General features: G+C 49.8%; 2 protein-coding genes across 4 annotated transcripts in view; one reads left to right on the top strand and one right to left on the bottom strand.

The window, feature by feature from the left end:
* The first annotated feature begins 7,718 nt into the window (after positions 1-7,718).
* The window catches only part of SUSD6 (sushi domain containing 6), a 143,557-nt gene continuing 131,250 nt past the window's right edge, over positions 7,719-20,025 (top strand). The window contains exon 1 of the mRNA XM_084792294.1: positions 7,719-7,954. The gene's annotated coding sequence lies outside the window, so the exon portion shown is untranslated. The remainder of the gene's footprint in view (positions 7,955-20,025) is intronic.
* The window catches only part of CCDC177 (coiled-coil domain containing 177), a 37,366-nt gene continuing 25,331 nt past the window's right edge, over positions 7,991-20,025 (bottom strand). For all 3 annotated transcript variants that reach the window (XM_084792283.1, XM_084792284.1, XM_084792285.1), the window contains 2 exons: positions 12,075-12,444; positions 7,991-11,214 (listed from right to left, as the gene is read on the bottom strand). In XM_084792283.1, coding sequence (XP_084648409.1) covers positions 9,075-11,186 — 2,112 coding nt within the window. In that variant the 5' untranslated portion in view covers positions 11,187-11,214; positions 12,075-12,444 and the 3' untranslated portion in view covers positions 7,991-9,074. The remainder of the gene's footprint in view (positions 11,215-12,074; positions 12,445-20,025) is intronic.

The following is a 20,025-nucleotide window of genomic DNA, read 5'->3' as shown; positions in this document are numbered from 1 at the left end:
GAGGTAGAGGAATGGTATGGTTTAAATGTGAAATGTCCCTCGTGCTGAAAATTGAGTCCCAGCTAGTGGTGTGAGCGTAGGTGACTGTAGAAACTGTGAGGTGGGGGCCCAGCTTGAGGAAGTGGCTGGGTTACTGGAGGCTTAGCTTTGAAGGTTCTAGCTGTCCTGGTCCCTGACTGGCTTTCTGCTTCCTGTTGCATGAGGCGCACCCACCTACCCCTGCAGCCATAATATTTTGCCTCAGCACAGTCCCAGAACCAGTAGAGCAAGGACAATAGAGAGAAATCTGTGACATTGTGCACCGAGATGAATATTTTCTACACTAAGTCATGGCATGTAATTGGTCACAGTGGAGTATAAATAACTCCCCTTTACCAGTGTGAGGTCACCATAGAGGCAAACAGAACTTGAGTTGGGCTTGTCTTCTGTAACAAGCATGGTACAACTTGAATATGTAACAGGACCCACCTGAGGAATGTTGAAAACAAAACAAAACAAAACAAAAGGGCCAGACTCTGATGCAAGAAGGCCTGGGATGGAGCCCAAGTTATTGATGTCTAAAAAACCAAAAAACCCAGGTGATAGCAGTGTTGTGGTCTGTGGACGCCTTCAAGTAGAAGATGCCGCAGCCGTGCTTCCCAGTAGCAGCGGTTCTCACCCTTGCCAATGCTGCGACCCTTGAATACAGTTCCTCACGTTGTGGTGACCCTTAACCATATACCTATTTCATGTTTACTTCATAGCTGTAATTTTTCTACTGTTATGAATTGTAATGTAAATATCTGTGTGTTTCCGATGTTCTTAGGTGATACCTGTTAAAAGGGTCTTTTGACATCTCCCCCCAAGGGGTCACAACCCACAGGTTGAGAACCACTGCAGTAGAACTTTCTGTGACATTCTAGATTTGTCCCATCTGATATCATGGCCCCTCCAACACATGGCTGCTGACCACTTGCCATGTGTGGAGCTGAATTTTCAGTTTTATTTAAATGTAGTTGGCCTAAAGTTAAACAGTCACGTGTCACCTATGAGTACTCAGTTGAGGATAGTTCTACAGTAGTGGTTTTCAAGCTTGAGTACGTGTCAGATCATCCAGAGGTAGCTAAAAGCCAAACTGAGGGTCCTACCCCTGATGTCTGATGCTGGGCTACTGGTCCAGGGACCACCCTTTGAGTACTTCTGCCTTAGAAAGTGCATCATCCCAATGTGGTATAAGATTCAGAGACTGTAAAGTGGCCCCTTGTCTCTGAGCAGTGAATTTCATTCCATCTCATTGTTAGCAGGACCCCTGAGTCACATGGGTTTACTGATGGGCTATAAATAACCATGATCAGGACACCCTAAGGAGGCTTTTTAAAATGTATAAAATATCATTCCCAACACTCTGGATAAACACGTGTACTGTCCAGTCTGGCTAACTGGGTCCAAACCAGTTCTGTATAACATTTGCTGGGTGACTTTGGAAAAACTGCTTAGTGTCTTGATTTTATCGCCTGTAGAATAGGACTAATGGTACTTATGTCATAGACGTCTTGTGAGAATTAAGTGCTTTAAAATGTGACCTGTGGCTGGGCGTGGTGGCACAAGCCTTTAATCCCAACACTCGGGAGGCAGAGGCAGGAGGAGCACTGCAAGTTTGAGGCCAGCCTGGTCTACAAAGTGAGTCTAGGGCAGCCAAGGCTATAACAGAGAAACCCTGTCTTGAAAACAAAAAGCAAAACAATGTGATGTGAAGGCAGAGAGATGGCTTTGTGGTTAAGAGCACCAGCTGCTCTTTCAGAAGACCCAGGTTTGATTCCCAGCACACATATGGCAGCTCACAACCATCTGTGGCTCCAGTTCCAGGGAATCCTATTTCTTCTTTTCCTTCTTCTTCTCCTTCTTCTCCTTCTTCTTCTCCTTCTTCTCCTCCTCCTCCTCCTCCTCCTCCTTCTTCTTCTGGTTCTATTTATTTGTTTATTGGTTTTTGGTTTTTGGAGACAGGGCTTCTCTGTGTAACAGCCCTGGCTGTCCTGGACTCACTTTGTAGACCGAGTTGGCCTCAAACTCAGAGATCAGCCTGCCTCTGCCTCCCGAGTGCTGGGATTAAAGGCATGCGCCACCACGCCCAGCTCTCTTTTAGCTTCTTAAGGCACACAACCAGGCACACACTTGGAGTGTAGATGCACACACAGGCAAACAAAACATTCACACCTACAAAATTAAAATGATGATGATGGTGATGATATAATTAAAATGTCCACCTGCATCGTGTAAGGCCTTTGGATGCATTAGCTATGATCTTCCTTGTAGTCCTGTCCCACACTTATCAAATTGCCCTTCTGCTATGCATTTTGCCCATCCTATGCGTTCTTTTCAAACAGGCAGCCATTCCTTGGGTGGGTGGGCGGGATTCTGCCTACTCTCATATTTTGCTGAGGGCCCTGGAGATTTCTGAGAATCCCCGGGGTTTTCCTCTTAGGATATCAAGGGCAGAAGAAAGGTGGTAAAGTGGGAGCACAGACAGCAGCTTGCTACATTCTTTGTCTTCATGTTCAATGCCCAACCAGGGCCAGCCCAGGCCAGCCCGTCTGCTTAGTGTCTCTGTGGACCAACGTACATCCATAAGACACAGATTCCAAAATTACCATCGAGGTCACTTTTACTGCCTGACAAGGTAGTTTGGTAAACAACACACCCCTCCTACTCTCAGCCAACCTGACACTAACACATAGCCCCCAAATAAACCATTATTCCAAGACACCTTCCTTTGAGACATTTGGGATCTTGTCATCCAGTGATTGACACAGGCAACCTGAGAAGAGATAACATCCAATTCTTGGACCCACCCCCACCCCACCCCCATCCCCAAGGACCAGGCTCAAGCTCATTCTACCCTAATTCCTTCCTTTACCACACCCCTAAGACCAGCCAATACTGTCCACTAACTGAGTGCTGTTCTCCAGACCCTTTTGAACAAGGATCATTTTAACTTCCCCCAAGGCAGGATCTATGTCTCCACTGAACACATAAGGATGGGGCAGGCAGGTGGGAGAATGCTGGGTTGGTCTGAATGAGACAAGATAACTTGCTCCTTGGGCAAGCTCCTTGTTCTGAAAGTGTGGCCATCATGCGTGGTGGATTTTCACAGCTTTGCAAATGCCATTTATTCTGTTACTCTCAGATGGCCTCACATGTCAACAGAAGGGCACCCAAATTCAGTCTCCTAATCAGTCTCTCAAATAAGTGAAGAAACAGTGGGAAGGTGGGCATAGTACAACCTGAAAAGCCTTTGTCATCTACGGGGCTCAGTAGAGGACCTGGAAAATGCAGATAGCACACTTAGTAGGCCCGAGTCTGAAGCAGTCTTCAGATGAAATCCTTCAGCCCACTAGAGGAGGGTGGAGGCCACAGACCCCCACCAAAGATACATAGGTTTCCCCTGGGAGAACATGGGGGCCACAGGTTCCCTCGCTCCTCAGAACCCCAGCAATAGGATTGGTAGGATGGGTGTGCAAGGACACATGTGCACAGACAGTAGATGTGAATCATCCTTCTGACAGCCCTGTGAATTGTGGAAGAGTCAGACACAAAAACACTCTATCAGTACTGTGCCAGTGGGGAGAAAGAAAGATACAAGCACCTCAAAGTGACAGGTGATTTTTAAAAGTCACGTGGGACTGGTGTTTCTGCTCATGAGCGATGTGAGTGTACGTGATAGGAAAGGCTTTTGTCGTCATGAAGGGCATGACTGCATGTGATGAATGGCGGGGGGTGGGGGTGGGGTGGGGTGCGGTTCGCTCTGCAAATGCTGGTGTTACTAGCGATCTTCTGAAGAGAACATCCCACATCCCCAAGCCCTAACATTCTACTGCCTCTAGCCTGCACTAGCCTTGACCTGTTAGAAATCAAGCAGCCTCGGGGGTAGTTGTGAGGGACTAAGAGCAAACTGGTGGGGTTGCATAGAGCAGGGAGAGGTAAAGAAAATGCCAGAGCTCCGTGTTTTAAGTCACTGAGGTTCCCTTCTGTAGAGGCAAGCAAAACCAAGCATGGGACCAGTTGTAATATGTAGGCTTGGTCAGGAGGTTTGCAAGACCATGATTAGCCTGGGCTACATAGAGACTCTGTCTTAAAACCAGAAGACACTTAGCAACAGCTGTGTCCTTCCGTTCTCAGGCAAGTCTACCTAGCAACCTTTGGGTAACGCCAGTTGCCTCGATGTGCTCAATCAGGTTTCTGGGAGTGGGATATTCTTAGTTACCTTTCTCATCAATTTAGACCTAACCAGGAAATCTCTTTGGGGAGACATTTACAATGGAAATATTTCTGAAATGCTGACTTAGCAAGAACAGCTGAATGATGGAGCAGACACCTCATTTGGTGAACTGGGACTCTGTATGGCCCGAGGCTTGTTTTTTTTTTGTTTTTTTTTTTTTTTAGGTCCATCCACAATGATTATTTATGCCTCCTCTATAAAATGACATATAGCACTCTGAAAGATGATATTCTCAGTCTTTCACTCCCATGCTTCATAATTTAAAGTATATGCCATTTATAAATTTGATCCTATTAATCAGCCAAGCTTTTTGTGATGGAAAAAGCACAACAATGATGGCTGACTGGCAGACGGCTTGTCTCTCAGAGACTGAAAAGGCATCAAGTTAGAGCCGTGAGGCCCAATTAGGTCTGCTTATGTCCAGATGGGAAGGTAGGTAAGGCGAGGGCGGGAAGCCAAGATACATGTTCATGACACAATAACAGATGACCCCTAAGGTCAGTATCTGAGAGATGCAGTTTCACCAATATCAAGAGTAGCATTTGAAGCCGGGTCATGGTGGTGGCGCACGACTTTAATCCTAGTCCTCAGGAGGCAGAGGCAGGTCGATCTCTGTGAGTTCGAGGCCAGCCTGGTCTACAAAGCAAACCCAGGACAGCCAAGGTTGTTACACAGAGAAACCCTGTCTCAAAAAAACAAACAAACAAAAACAAAATCAATATTCAGGAGGCAGAAGCTGACAGATCCCTAAGTCTAAGGCCAGCCTGGTCTGTGGATTGAGTTCCAGGACAGGCAGGGCTACACAGAGAGACCCTGTCTCAAAAAACAAGCAAGAGTAGTGTTTGTCATGTAGTATGTGCTTAATGAAGATTTGTTGACTGAATGTTGGCCTGCCTACACAACCTGTTCTATACAAATTTCCTCTGATCAGCACTCATGGGTCAGTTGTCCATTCATCCACCTCCTCTCCATCCAATATCTAAGTACTTACACCATGGGCTACATTTGATGGTAAATAAGATGCAGTCCCCTATGTAGCCGCATCTGTCTCAAAAGGACTGTGTAATGGAGGCAGACTAAGTGACAGACTACATAATATCCAGGACACAGACCACACTCTCACTGTTATACCTCAGATACTATTTGCCTCTCAGACCTCAGGTGGGTTCATGTGCTGGGGCCTTGGTTCCCATGGAGATTGTATTGAGGTGATGGGACCTTTGTATGGATTCTGCCCTCTAGAGGAACTAATGCTGGTCTTGCAGGATGGGCTAGGTCTTGTGGGGATGGCTGAGCTCCTTTTAGGGTTGGCATACAAGTGTGCCTGGCTTCTCTTCTGTTTCTTGCTTCCTGTCTCGTGTGTGAAACATTCCCCCAAGGGCCTCTGAAATGTGATGTCCCCCTGAAGTCCTCATCGGGAGGCAAGCAGATGCTGGGAACATGCTCTTGGCCTCCAGAACTATCAGCAACAAATCTCTTTTATTTTTAACTTAGCCTTGGGTAATATGTCAGAGCAAGCTACAATAGACCAAGACATTCCTCTATCTCCACTACCCTGCAGACCTTTTTGCCTTCGGCAAATCCTTGTTACTGCTCCACTGAAAACTCAGTCTGTATGCTTCCGAAGGGAAATTTCCATTTTCCCGTCCAGACGCGTGCAGACCCTGGTCCTTGCCACAGCCGAACACTGAACTAGCTTCACCTGTGACTTCTTCTGAAATGGTTTAGGTTTTGTTGGTACCCAACTGAATTAAAGCTTCCCCAGCCCCTCCCCTTTTCCCCCTCCCCCACTTATATTACTTTACTTCACATTCTCTCTTCTTTGAAGTAGCAAATGTTCCAAAAGAGTAAATGTGAGGTTGTGGCCACCTCAAGGTTGGGATCTCCTAGACGACAAGGAATTTCCAGCATGCTCAATTCTGGGCACCTGTTAGGGTGCTGCCTGGGGACAAATCTCCCTCATCCCTGCTCTCCCACAATGTCCTCTTCCTGAATTTCAGAGTAAAATAAAACTTCTCCCCTTTGGAAACTTAAATTAAGGGCCAAAGAAAGACTTTGGGCATTCACCGTCTTTAGAGAGAAACAGAAACATTTCTTTAAAACGTCTGGGCGGCGCTCCTTCCATTCTTGTTTGTTTTGTTTGATGGTGTCTCACTGTCCAGCCCAGGCTGATTCGATAATTATCCTCCAACTGCCACATGCTCAGGGCTAGGGCTACAGATGTGAACCAGCATGCCTGACTTTATAGAGTATCCAGTAGGGGGTCTGGAACTCGATGGAACCATTTCTTACTGTCACTAGGTTTGAATTCTGCCTTTGTGCTAATTATACTTGGCCATACGGACTTTCTGGTAAACATCTACAATGTTTGTATCTTTACATAGTGGTTCTCTCAGTGTCTGATTCGGCAACATTCAGACCCAGGCCTTTACATCCCATGGGGCACAGTATCTGCAGTGCGCTTCTCAGGACTGTTCCCTGTGTAACAAATCCTGGCGGTACATTACACTCTCCAGCCACAGCAGTCATGCACCCTGTTTATAGGAACTGCACCTGCAGTTCCAGAGTGAGAGAAATGGGAGTCACGCGTCACTGTCATTCTCCCTTCGCACAAATCAGGGGCCAAGAACCACCATCTACATGGTGGGGATCAAAACCCAGAAAGGTGATCTACCTGAAGTCACCCAGTAAGGTGGGAAGCAAACCGGGTAAAAAGTCAGGTAAGATCGACTACTTGCCTTCCAGTGCTTGGTTAAAAAAGCCAGGTTGCCTCCTCAAACAGATGCTCATAGTTTGAAGTAAGTGGTTTTGAGGGCGGGGCTTTCCATGGAGGTTTCAGAGGCAACTCAGGAACCACAAGACCAAAGAGCCATAATCACGTTTAACTTTTTAGTTAAATGCTCCTGTCTCAGAGACAACACCAGTTATTACAGCTCACTGACAAGAAAATTTAAGGGGAAAACCACCCATTCAAGAATCAAGCCTTGGTCAAGAAGCAAGCTCCTCTCCTGGTTTCACATCACCTCACACGTGACACCTAAATGCAGCTTTCTTCTACACAGGACTCCTCTTCGCATGTGATGGGGTCAGTGGGGGTGTGTGGGCGGAGGCCAGTCATTTTAGGGACGATTCTGCAAGCAGAATATACACAAAAACACATCTTGAACGCAGCACGTCTCTACCCTGATTCCTTTCTTTTTGGTAAGTTTCTTACTTCCTGACCTTGACTTAATGTAAAAAGGGGATGGTGGTGGACTTCCCACTGGCCCTGGTAAAGACACAGCCGACAGGTGGGTAAGAGTGGAGTCGGTTTCGGCTTCATGGAAGAAGCAGACTACGGGCTAAAACTGCCTAGTGATAAACTGAACCTTCTGACTAGGGATCAGCTTGGTACTGCCAGTACACACCTGTCACCCAACACACACACACACACACACACACACACACCACACACACACACACACACACACACACACACACACACACACATCCTAAGATGCTAAATGACTGCCCCATCTAGTGCCAGGAATCCATATTGCCGGAAACAAACTAGGCTAATAGCAGTCCTCCTGCCTTCCAGCTCCAGGTCAAGAAAGGCACAAAGGAGAACAACAAACAACACTGAAGGTGACACTTTGGATCCAGGAGGCCTTGAGGTACCAGAAGAGCTCTGATGGCCCCATCTGGCCAATGGGAAAGGTGAGGCACCAAGAGACTGATTAAATACTTCAGGTATAAGTGAGAGGGTACCAGGAATTTAAAGAGGGAAGATTCTTTCTCCCCCTCCCCCACCCAGGGTGAGTGATACCCTACCAACACCACCACAGCTCAGCGCAGGGGCAGTTCTAGCCCTGCAGCCACCTCAGGTAAGCAGCCAAGGATCCTAAATTGTCCTCAGGGCACAGAGGGAATCCTATACGTTCCAGGGAGACTGCATTCAAGGCTGGAGTTTTAGGCAAGAGTGGCCTGGGCAGGCACCGAAGGTAACTCCGCATCCTAAGGCAATGACTTCCGTCTGCGGAGCAGGCCCCACACAGGGATGTGGGCAGCAGCAGACGAAGATGCTGCCTCCTCTGAAACACACCACCTTCCACGGAAGCCTCACAGGGTGGAACACTACCGCTTAAGGGAGGAGGAGGAGGAGTGTGGAGGGCTTCCATTAAAGCTAAACAGCATCACCAATCCAACCCATTTCCTATGCCACTTGGGAGCATAAGGAGAATAAGCGATTCTTATCTGCAGATGATTGTCTAGCTAGAGAGCCTAGGGACTCAGCTGAAAAAAAATATGGGAACAGAAGTGGCTCAGGTGTCCAATTAATAGTCCCACACTTAAGACGAATAGCTTTTGTGGTCTCTTGTGCATGAACTAACATCTTCGAAACGCTGTGCTTTCTTGGGAGACTTTAAAGTCTGTGCAACTTGTATTCTGAAGGATTGAGGGGAGCTTGGGAGATGGCCCCTTGGCTGCTGCAACTTAAAAGTCCTCTCGGACACAAATGTCAGAAAGATGCCCAAGGCAGCTGTGGCAGAGAACAGGACATTCACCTCTGTGCTCTCTCCTGGGGGAACTCTCCCCCTCCCTAGCTACTTTCAATTCCAGCCCAAAGACACAAGTGGATGTGGGCAGATTGTGCCATGGCATTTCCAAACGAAGTAAGTCTGTAAAACAATGGTGGCAGATGGAAAAGTTCCACCTCTGGCCTCTCAGTGTCTCTAGATTCATTAGTCTGATGAGTTCATGCTGTGACTCCTGGACTGGAGATGCCAGGAGTTTGGTCAAAGTAACTAAGGGAGGTCCCGCCTGCACAGGGCGGCTGTCATTTGCGGTCCAGGCTGGCGTGCAGCTGGGCCTCTCGCACCATGCGGTCAAAAGATCGCGTGTTGGTCTCTTCCCGCACCTTCTCCCGCACGTGAAAGGAGGCCCGGGCTGTGGAGCGAGCGCTCTCCAGCGCACTTCGCCTTTCTCGAGACAGCTGCTCGCTGCGTTCCAGCTTGCGCCCAATGGCTTGCAGCAGCTCCCGGCGGCGGCAGTCTTCATCTCTCTCCACCTTCTCCTTGTTGGCGCGCTGGGCTCTCTCCTTCTCCAGGCGTGTCTGAACCACGCGCCGGGCCTTCTGCTGCACCGCCTCTTCGGCCACCTGCGCCGCGTGCTGCAGCCGTCGCTCTCCAGCCCGTGCCAGCGCCTCCAAGTGGGCCTGATGCTCCCGCTCTTTGCGCTCGGCAGCTTCCTTAGCCCGCCGACCCTGCAGCTCCTCCCTCCGGGCCCGTTCCCGCAGCTCCCGGGCGCGCTGCTCCATCAGCTGTTCATAGTTCTCCTGAGCACGGCCCAAGCTGGCCTCCAGGGAGCTCCGCAGACCCTCGCGCTCCTCGTGCTGCTGCCTTACTCGACCTCGAAGCAGCGCCTCGTGGCGCGCCCGCTCCGCCCGGCTCAGCTCCCGCTTCTCGCGCTGCAGCTGGCCCTCCTGCCGCTGTTTGGCGCGCGCCGCCCGCTGGGCGCGCTCCCTGCGGACCAGCTCCGCGCGCTCCCGCCCTTCCTGCAGCCCTTCCTCCCGCTGCTTCAGGTTCTGCTCCTGCTGCAGCTTGCGCTGCCGGTCGTCACGCGCGACGCGTTCCGCCCGCTCCCGCCGCAGCAGGCCCTGGCGCTCCGCCAGCTCCCGCCGCCGCTCCTCGCTGCGCTCACACTGCTGCTGTCGCCTCCGTGCGGCCTCCCGCTCCTCCCGGCCCCGACGACCGCGCCGCTCCTCCACCTGCGCGGCCCAGGCACGCCGGCCCTGCTCCAGCGCGCGCTGCTTCTCGCGTTCCTCGCGCTCCCGCCGCTGCTCGGCGCGCACGCGCTGTTGCTCCCACTGGCCGTGGGCCGCGGCGCGCTGTTCTAGCAACAGGCGCTCCTCCTGGTGTCGGGCCAACATGAGGGCGGCGATCTTGCGGTCGCGCTCGGGGACCCCGCGCAGGCCTCGCTCGGCGCGCACTTGGCGGACGATGCGCTCCACATGTTGAGCGGTCTGCGGCGAGTGGCTCAGGTCTCCGAGGCTGAAGCTGCGGGCGGTGAGCGGAACCAGAGTGAGGGCAGAAGGGCGACCTAATGGGTTGGGTGCTGACGACGCAGACCCGGCAGGGCAGCTGTTCCTGGCTGAAGCTCGAGGTGGCCAGCGAAGCTCCCGAAGACTCTCCCCGCTGTAGGACGACGACGAGGCGCCGGATTCGGAGCTGAGGGCCCCGTCCCTCCGGCGGGACAGAGAGTCCAGCGAGTGGCTCTTCCTACCTGTCCGAGAACCCGCGGGCGGAGGTCGGGTCCTGGCGGGGGGACTGGGAGAAGTCCTTCGGGCAACTCGCGATGCGGGCGAGGCAGGGAGGCTGCTGCTGCTGCAGCTGCTGCTGCTGCCGGCGCTCAGCGCGGAGGTCGAGGTCGAGCCTGGGGCCGGGGCCGCCGCGGGTCCCTTGGGCGTGAACAGGCGCCTCTTCTCCTCCCGCATGATGCGCTCGCGCTCCGCTCGGCACTGCTGCAGTTTGGCCAGCCTCTCCGCCTCGTACGCCTCGTACAGGCCGGTGGCTACGCGCATGGAGCGGCCCGGAGCCTCGCGCACCAGGTCGGCCAGGGCCCGAGGCAACAGCTCCACTGGCTTGACCGCACAGCGGGCGCAGGCCTCCAGCGAGCGGGGGCTGGTGAGGACATAGCGGCTGCCTTCTGCCTCGGGGCAGGCGAAGTTGAAGAGATCGAGGTGCAGCAGCGGGGACTGCTCCCGACGCCCACCTTCTGCCCCGCAGGGGACTTCGGCCTTGCGGGGTGCCGCCGCGGAGGCGGAGGCCGAGGAGGCAGCAGGCTGCTGGGCTTCCTGGGCTTCGGGGGGCTCGGACGCTGTGGCCTCATCCCCTTCTGAGCCACCCGGCTCCGCTCCCTCTTTCTCCTCTTCTGGCACCGGGTCCACCATAGCTGAACCCCGTCCTTTGTTGGAGTCCCTGAGATGACAAGGAGGGCACATAGAGGAATACATTTGTGAGCTCTTTCTCCCGCCTCAGCCATATTTACCCCTCCCAACTTAATCCGATTTCAGATTAGGCTCAGGGGCCTGATGGAACGTAAATCCTAAAACCGATGCCCTGAAAACCCAGGCTGGGCAGCTGGGGTGAGGGCACGCTGGGGTTCAGACACAGCCTCAGTCTCCCTCAGTCCTACAATGCAGGGCCTTTGGAAGAGAGAGTACACTGCCGTGAGGCCCGCTAGATGCATCCCCTTCCTGCAAAGATTGAGAGGCGCAAGGCAGCAGCCAGCAAGGGAGGCGCTGGAGGATTCCCGGGAGGATTAGTTATTTGTTTGTAGCTTAGCCGGGCTGCTGGGGTGCAGCTTTGCAGGAACACAAAAGGGGAAGGGGCCTGGCCATGCCAAAGTGCATGGCTACGAGGGCCCCCAGTTGCCTAGGAAGAAGTTTATGGTTGATTTCTCTCTGTCAAAAGGACCCGGGGCTCAGGGCCCTCGGGAGATGAAAGGGCTGGGAGACGTCTCCAAAGGCTCCTCTGAGTGGAGTGATGGATTCTTTCTCCTGCCTCTCCAGCAGGGCTTGCCGGGAGCTCTGCCTGCCTCTTCTCTAGCCCCCACCCGGTGTTTGCCCGGGATGCACAAGGCACCTGGATCCCTGCAGATCTCCGAGGCTGAGTGTGTAGCTAAAGGTACCATCAACCCCAGTATGGTGGACTCGGACATCAGCCCCTGATGCCCACCAGTTTCCTCACCGCATCTCAAGGGAATGGGCTCTCAGGAGCGCCGTAAACCATGCGGCTCGATGCTGGGAGCTGTTAGGTCCCCGGGCGAGTTCGCTTACCCCAGGTCCGGGCTCCGGCCCCCACGCCGAGGGCTTTTGTTCACCAGTCGCGGCTCTCCTCCGCGCCTCTTCAGCCCCTGCGCCGGCGGGGTCGGGTTACGGCAGGCTGCAGCAGCCAGCGTCTCTCCATGGGAGACTACGAACAGGGTGCATACATCTCAGACGCTACCTACATGGGGGAGAGGGAGTACGACAAGGTCTCCCTAAAATAACGTGTCCCTGTCCCCCTGCTCGCACTGATTCTTAAAAAAGGAAGCTGGCTTCTTCCGTCGCCGGTGCATCCATCTCCACCTCTACCGCCAAGGTGCCGCAGGTCTTTCGCTGCTCCTGGCGCCTCCTGGTGGTTCACTTAAGTGTGTTCATTTGTTTGCTTAGAGGACGACAAAGCAATTAAAAATACAGTAACTACACGTTTCTGTATGCATATAAACATGTATGCATACATATGTAATACACATACAGAGAGATGCGGATATAGTAATTTTCATTAGAAATCTAATCTTTGGGCACCATAGGTGGGTGGAATGAAGAAATCACTCAGCATATTTCGCAAAGAGTTCTTGAAAAGCAAACAAGTCAGCAAGTAACTGGGTAGAAATAGAGCACCTGGTGCAAATAGCGATTTTATTTATTTTTGTGGTTTTCTTTTTCTTTTTCTTTTTTTTTTTTTTTTTTTTTTTTTTTTTTTTTTTTTTTGGAGACAAGGTTTCTCTGTGTAACCTTGGCTGTCCCGGACTCCCTTTGTAGACCAGGCTGGGCTAGACTCAGCCATCCACCTGCCTCTGCCTCCCTGAGTGCTGGGATTAAAGGCATGTGCCACCACACCCGCTTGTGATTTTATTATTTGAGAAAAACTAAGATGGGAGAACGAATGAGAACAAAGTATAGTGACATATTATGAAGATTTCATTACTTTCTATGCTAACCTAAATAACAAAAAATCAGACAGACAACAACAACAACAAAACCCACCTACTGGTTTGAGGCAAGCAGAACCTAAGTGACCTTTGAATGCAACTTCTGAGTTGCTAGTTTCTTATGATGAAACTAATCAGTGCCATTTAATGAGTGCTGTTTGATGATACCTCTTCCATCTTGAGTGGTCTCGGCCAATGGGATTCCAGGTTAGAATCCTCTAAGGAGTGATGTAGCATTAAAAAGTGTGGTGACCTATGCTGCTAAAGAGACAGGATGGGCAGTGGTGGCTCACACCTTTAGTCCCAGCACTCAGGAGGCAGAGGCAAGTGGGTCTCTGTGAATTTGAAGCCAGCCTAGTCTACAGAGTGAGTTCTAGGACTGCCAGGGCTACACAGAGAAACCCTGTCTCAAAAACCAAAATGATGGTGATGATGATGATGAAAGTTTTGAACAAGGAAATGACACAGTCATACTTTATATTTTAGGAACATAACTCAAGCAACGACAGGGTGAGGCCAAAGAGACTAAGGAAGCCCAGTTAGGGATGCTCTGCAGTTAGTTACCCAACACAGGGAGTGCTGGAGCCAGAAAGGGAACACTAGCAGGAAAAGGGAAGTATGGGTTCTGTAAATAGAGCCAAAGGAGCAGCTCGGATATCTTGGCTCTATGGGTGTGAAGGGTCAAAATGGCTGCACGGAATAGTGAGGTGCTGTGTGTGTGTCACAGAAAGACAGTGGATCCAGGAGGGAGGATTAGCTGGCATGGGATGCCAGTTTTGGGCAATTGCCCCTCTCCATCAGTTGAATATAGAGCAGGGCTGCCCACCAGGTGTCTGGGTAAGTCTGGCCGGAGCCAGATTGAGGAAATCATCACCTATGTAAGGTTCCTGTGCTGGCTAGCTTTTTGTCGACACAAGCTAGAGTCATCAATGAAGAGGTAATCTCAGTTGAGAAAATGCACCCCCAGACTGCTCTGTGGCCAAGACTGTGTGTTGCATTTTCTTAATTGGTGATTGATGTGGCAGTGGCTGCCCATCGTGGGTGGTTTCACCTCTGGGCAGGTGGTCCTGGCATGTATAAGGATGCAGGCTGAGTAAGCCTTGGGGAGCAAGGCAGTAAGCGGCATTCCCCCATTGCTTCTGCCTCTGCTCTTGCCTCCAGGTTTCTGCCATGAGTTCCTGCCTTGACTTCCCTTTGATAGTAAAACAGTGATGTGGAACTGTAAGCAGAAAGAAACACTTTCCTCCCCAAGTTGCTTTTGGTCATGGTGTTCCATCACAGCAATAGAAGCCCTAAGTCAGACAGTTCTTTTTTTTTTTTTTTTTTTTGTCTTTTGAGACAGGGTTTCTCTGCGTAGCCTTGGCTGTCCTGGACTCGCTTTGTAGACCAGGCTGGCCTCGAACTCACAGCGATCCGCCTGCCTCTGCCTCCCGAGTGCTGGGAGTCAGACAGTTCTTAAAAGCCAATAATATAAGTAAGATCACCCAGGGAAGAAAAGTGGGTTGACAAGAGGACACCACTGATGAAACTTAAAGGAAAAGGAGACCCATGGATGAGGCCGATAAGGAACAGGAGGAGACTGTGCTATTTGAGGAGAGCACTCAGAAGAACGTGTGCCCAGTGCTAAAGGCTAGGGAGGCCCAAATGGGTTCCTTCTAGAATCAAATATCCAATGAAACTAGCAGTTATCAGCTTTGGGTACGGCTGGCAAACAACAGCCCAACATGTTGTACTGGGAGCAGATGCCAAAGCGCAATGGTGGTTGAGGAAGTGGGAGGTATTGTCGACTCTTAGGTGATGATGTTAAGAACTGTAAGGTTTGAACTTGACCCTGATTACAAGCTAGCAAGTTAGCCCCCATGGTGCATAGGTGCTGCCAGAGGACATGATACTCCTGGGCCAGAAACGAAGGACTTTGTTACTCATGTACAGAAAGAACATGGTGCTTGTTTTCCTGACTAGAGAGTGCAGAAAGTGCACATAAAATGGGCTTGTTATGGGATGTTAAGTTATGGGCTGAGGCACTCTAACCTTTTCGTTTTTGTTTTTTGAGATGGGGTTTCTCTGTGTAGCCTTGGCTGTCCTGGATTCCCTTTGTAGACGAGGCTGGCCTCTAACTCAAAGAGATCCGCCTGCCTCTGCCTCCACATCCAGCTTCTAATCTTTTAAAGGGGGTTATGATGCTTAATTACCAACTTGAGTGAGCTTAGAATCATATAGAGATACAGCCCTGGGTGTGCCCATCAGGGCATTTCCAGAGAGGTGTAGCTGGGAAGGGAAGACCCAGTCTGAATGTGAGAGCACCATCATCCCATGGACTGAATGGAAGAAGGCAATGAGAGTCAGGGGTATAGCTCTGTTGGTAGGCGGCTTGCTTGGCACGGACAAAGCCCTGGGTTTGAGTCCATCACCCATGTGTATAGCCCTGCATGGTAGTACATGCCTGTAATCCCAGCACTCAAAAGGTGGAGGCAGAAAGATCAGAAAAATAAAAGATTATCCTTAGCTACTTGGAGGCTAGCCTGTGCTAAATTACAAAGACCTGATTACCTCAAAAAGAAACAGGAAAAAGGAATGTGAGCTAAGCACCAACACTTAACATTTGTATCTCTGCTTCCTCACTCTCGAGACACCTGTCACCATGTCTTTTTCCTCATGGTGAACTGTACCCCCTTTTGTTTTTGTTTTTGTTTTTGACAGAGTTTCTCTGTAGCCTTGCCTGTCCTGGACTTGCTTTGTAGACCAGGCTGGTCTCAAACTTAGAGATCCACCTGCCTCTGCTGGGATTGCAGGTGTGTGCCACCGCACCCAGCTTGAACTGTACCCTTTTAAAAACAGGAATCAAAATAAATATTTTCCCCTTAAGTTTCTTTCATCAGATATTTGGCCAAAGCAATGTAAAGAGTAGCTAACCGGGAGCTGATAGCAAATTCGGTTTTGCTTCGTCTCAATGGAAGCATTGTTTTAGTTATCCCAGACTGGCAAAGAAGTCCTCCCTCCGGCCTGGAGGGAGGAGCCACTGTCTTTACTGTTCAAGGATGTTTGCTCAACAAACATCCACACAATAAAGTCCACAAAAGGCTTTACAAGCCATGCTGCATCAAATAGAAAACGAACAGTTGGTCACACGGCTAGAAAGGGGTAGGGCTGGGATTTGGACCAGGTTCTGTCTAATCCTGAACGCCAGGCTTTGTACTTCCATGTCAAATTGTGCATCTGGAGAGATGTGGATTCAGGCAGTGATGAGTGAGGAGGGCAAGGCAACATCTCCATGCCTGGGTCTTCCCCTTTCCAGAGAAGCCTATTGAATTGTCTCACAGGACTAGAAAGACTATATGCAAAATATATAAGCAAACATGGTTTCAGTGAACAGTTGTGAGTGCCATTTATTTTGATAAACCATGTAGACATGGTCAGACCAACAGAAACCATACACACACACACACACACACATACACACACCAAATTAGCCTTGAATTTGCTGAGAGCACCCTAGAACTCCTGATCTTCCTGACTCTGCCTTCCAAGTATTGGGATTACACAGAAGTGAAGGACTGGTGTCCATCACAGGGAGACTCCCTGCCTCTCAAAGATCAGGGTGTTACACCCATTTTCGTTGTGACACACAGTAGAGAAAGCAACACCCACCTGCCCGTGGTGGTGAGGCTGTGATGGAGAGGAAAGGTGGACTTAAGAGCCATATTGCGGGTAGGTCACTTATTGCTTTACCAGGCTGTATTATTTCAGGCAATTTTAAACATCCTTTTTATTTATATTATGTGTGTGAATATATGCCATGTGTGTGCGTGTCTGTCTGTCTGTCTGTCTGTCTGTCTGTCTGAAGAGACCAGAAGAGGGCATCAGGTCTCCCGAAACTAAAACTGGAGTTACAGGCACTTGTGCCTTACCCACCACATACCACGTGGGTGAGGAGAACTGAACTCAAGTTCTCTGGAAGAGTAGTAAGGGCTTCTTTCCCCAGCCATCTCTCAAGTTTGTTTGTTTGTTTTTAAGCCCCCTCTGAGTTTTACAGATCTATTTTGCCTTACACCAGTCGTTAAAGATAATTTATTACATTCTTTCATAGGCAGTAGCCATTAATTTAGACTAAAGCAAATAAAATATAGCAAAACAAGCAAACAAACAAAAGCCCCACCACACACTGTACACATTATTGTCTTTATTTAAAGCCCTTTTGCTGTCAGGTATGGTCATAATCCCAGCGCTCTGGAGGCTTGAGGATTTGAGGCTGCAAGACCCTATCTTAGAAGCAACCAACCAACAAAAACCCTGAATTCCTCTTGTTGGGTCTCCCTCTTCTGCCTCGGCTCTGTGCACCCTACCCCATTCCCCCTCAAAATATGCTCCTCTCTGCAGAGAAGAGATTTTGTTTCACTTGTTTTTCTTCGCTCTGAAGTTCCATGTCAAAAGTTGTCTGAGTCCACCGGCAGTTCCAGGTTTTGTTAATCAGGCTTTACTGGAGCACAGCCGTACTTGTTTACACACGGCCTGTACCGCTTTTGTACAACAGTGGCCAACATCAGTAGCTTTGACAGAGACTGCGTGACTCACAAAGCTTAAAGGGCTTCCTCCCAGGCTCTTGGTAGAATTGTTTCCCAACCCCTGTTCTAATGACTGATAATGGCTATGGCAGTCGTCACCTCACCATCCTGCAGCACCTGTCCTGGACAAACAGACTAAGAACTTCACACTTGACAATGAGCCTCGCTGGGCGTGGTGGCGCTCGCCTTTAATCCCAGCACTCGGGAGGCAGAGGCAGACAGACCACTGTGAGTTCGAGGCCAGCCTGGTCTACAAAGAGAGTCCAGGACAGCCAAGTATACACAGAGAAACCCTGTCTCGAAAAACAAACAAAAATAAAGCCAAAAAAGACAATGAGCCTCAAGAGGAGCTGGGAATGGTGCAAGCAAGCGGGCTTCTCCTGGTTCTTTTCGGCTACTGGCCTTTTCCTAGTCTTGATACCTGGTGAGTGATACGGAAGCATGGGGAAGGGACTTCCTGTGGCACTGCCCTCCAGCTGAACCCCCCAGAGCAGTCCCTTGGTGATGGCTGTGTTGACATCCGAAGGTTGACAACGCCTTGTGCCTTATGCTGGTGTCCTGCCTCCTCCTCTCCCATCTCGAATCACCTGCCGTTTTGAAGCCAGTTTCATCCTTGTCTAACAACCGTGGGGCAACTGGCATCAGGGAAATATTTTTGCAACCTCACCATCTTCAAGAAGGCCTGAACCATGACCCTGAAAGAGCATCTTCCTTCCAGTGTCCCTCCTTGAGCACCCAAGGCTGAGGAGGATTTTAGACCTCTATGTGCACGTGTGTGCACTTGGTTTCTTTCCTTCACTTAGTTCCTGTCTTTAAATTATTGTGGGTTTCTATCTCCCAAGTGGATCCAGACCAATATGATTAAAGTATCACCATTCCTAGTTTTTGATATTAAAACATTAAGAAGAAAATCCAGATGTAAACCAGCAGGTTTATTTGTCAAAACATGTTTTGCTTTATATTTTAACAAATATTTTATGCTAATCAAAATAGAAAATTAAGACAGCATAGAAATTATGAAGGGGAAGGCCTTCGACCTGGAGAGATGGCTCAGAGGTTAGGAGCACTGGCTGTTCTTCCAAAGGTCCTGAGTTCAATTCCCAGCAACCACATGGTGGCTCACAACCAACTATAATGAGATTTGGTGCCCTCTTCTGACTTTAAAGCACACACATGAGCAGAATAAATAAATAAATAAATAAATAAATAAATAAATAAATAATCCCCCAAAGACTATCACTGTTCCCGCTTGCTGGGGCAATGGCAAGGACTTCCAAGCTGCCCTGCAAGTAGACAGGGCCTCGTCTGCTTCAGGTCACAGCTGCTTAGTAATATATCTTTTCTGCTCTGTGCATCATTGAAAAGGAGTGGGGTCTGATTAACGCTTCTCTGTTTGTTATAGGCAGTTTGAGCCACAAAACCTGGGTGCTGGGAAGTACAAGAGCACCAAGCACCCTGAACTATTGAGGTATCTCTTCAGGCTCATTTCTTTTCTCGTTTTAATCAGAAGTCCTAATTTCAATCATTTGCACCATTGCCCTGAACGATACCTTAGGCCAGTCACCCTGAAGCTCACCCAGATATAAGTCATACTAAGTTTCTGGAGATGAGTGTGCCCTTGGTATGCTTCTCTTGAGGATCAGGCATTTGGATCCCCAATGATCTTCATGATGCCTTTTACACATCCAAATGTGTCAGCCAATCACACAACATTAATAAAGAGTGCGCTGAAAAGTTTCCATTAAAAACCATGAGGGCGCCAACCAGTGGTGATGCACACCTTTAATCCCAGTACTTGAGAGACAGAGGCAGGCAGATCTCTGAGGTCTCGGATGGCCAGGGCTACACAGAGAAACTCTGTCTCCCTCCCTTCCTTCCCCTCCCCCCCAAAAAAACCACCAGGGCTGGAGAGCTAGCATAGAGTACTTGCTAAACCTGCATAGGCTCTAGGCACCACAGGACAACCTACAAGCTTAGCCTGGGAGTCTGGGAATATTGAGGAGGGGAAGACAGGCCTTGCACTGCGTGTCAGACAGAATAACAAGTCCCAAACGTTCAAGAAGCTAATGCCAGCTACGAGAGCTGGCAAACAAATATGACCGTAAGGCAGAATGATGTAATCAATGCTTTGCTACCCAGCTGTATATGGCCAGTGCCTCAACCGCTTGAGACTGCGTTCCTTTCTTGATAGCGTTCATTTTGCTAGAGCTGCCGTGACAAAATGCCACTGACTGGCTGGCCTAACTACTTGTAAAGAAGTTCATGTCTTTGCAGCACCACTGGCTGGAAGGAAATCCAAGATGATGTCAGCACAATAGCTTTCTCTCACTGTGTTCACACGGGCCCTGCCTGTGTTTTCTGGATCCTAAGCTTCTTTGATGTAAGTGGATGAATATAAGTACATACACACATGTGTGTTTGTGTGTACACACTTGTATTTGGAGCCCTAGACAACCAGGGTGCCATCTGCCA

Source organism: Acomys minous (assembly GCF_964271855.1).
Source record: "Acomys minous genome assembly, chromosome: 8".
Taxonomy (NCBI): Eukaryota; Metazoa; Chordata; class Mammalia; order Rodentia; family Muridae; genus Acomys; species Acomys minous.
Note: the sequence above shows the minus strand (reverse complement) of the source record. Positions and strands in the feature narration are given on the sequence as shown.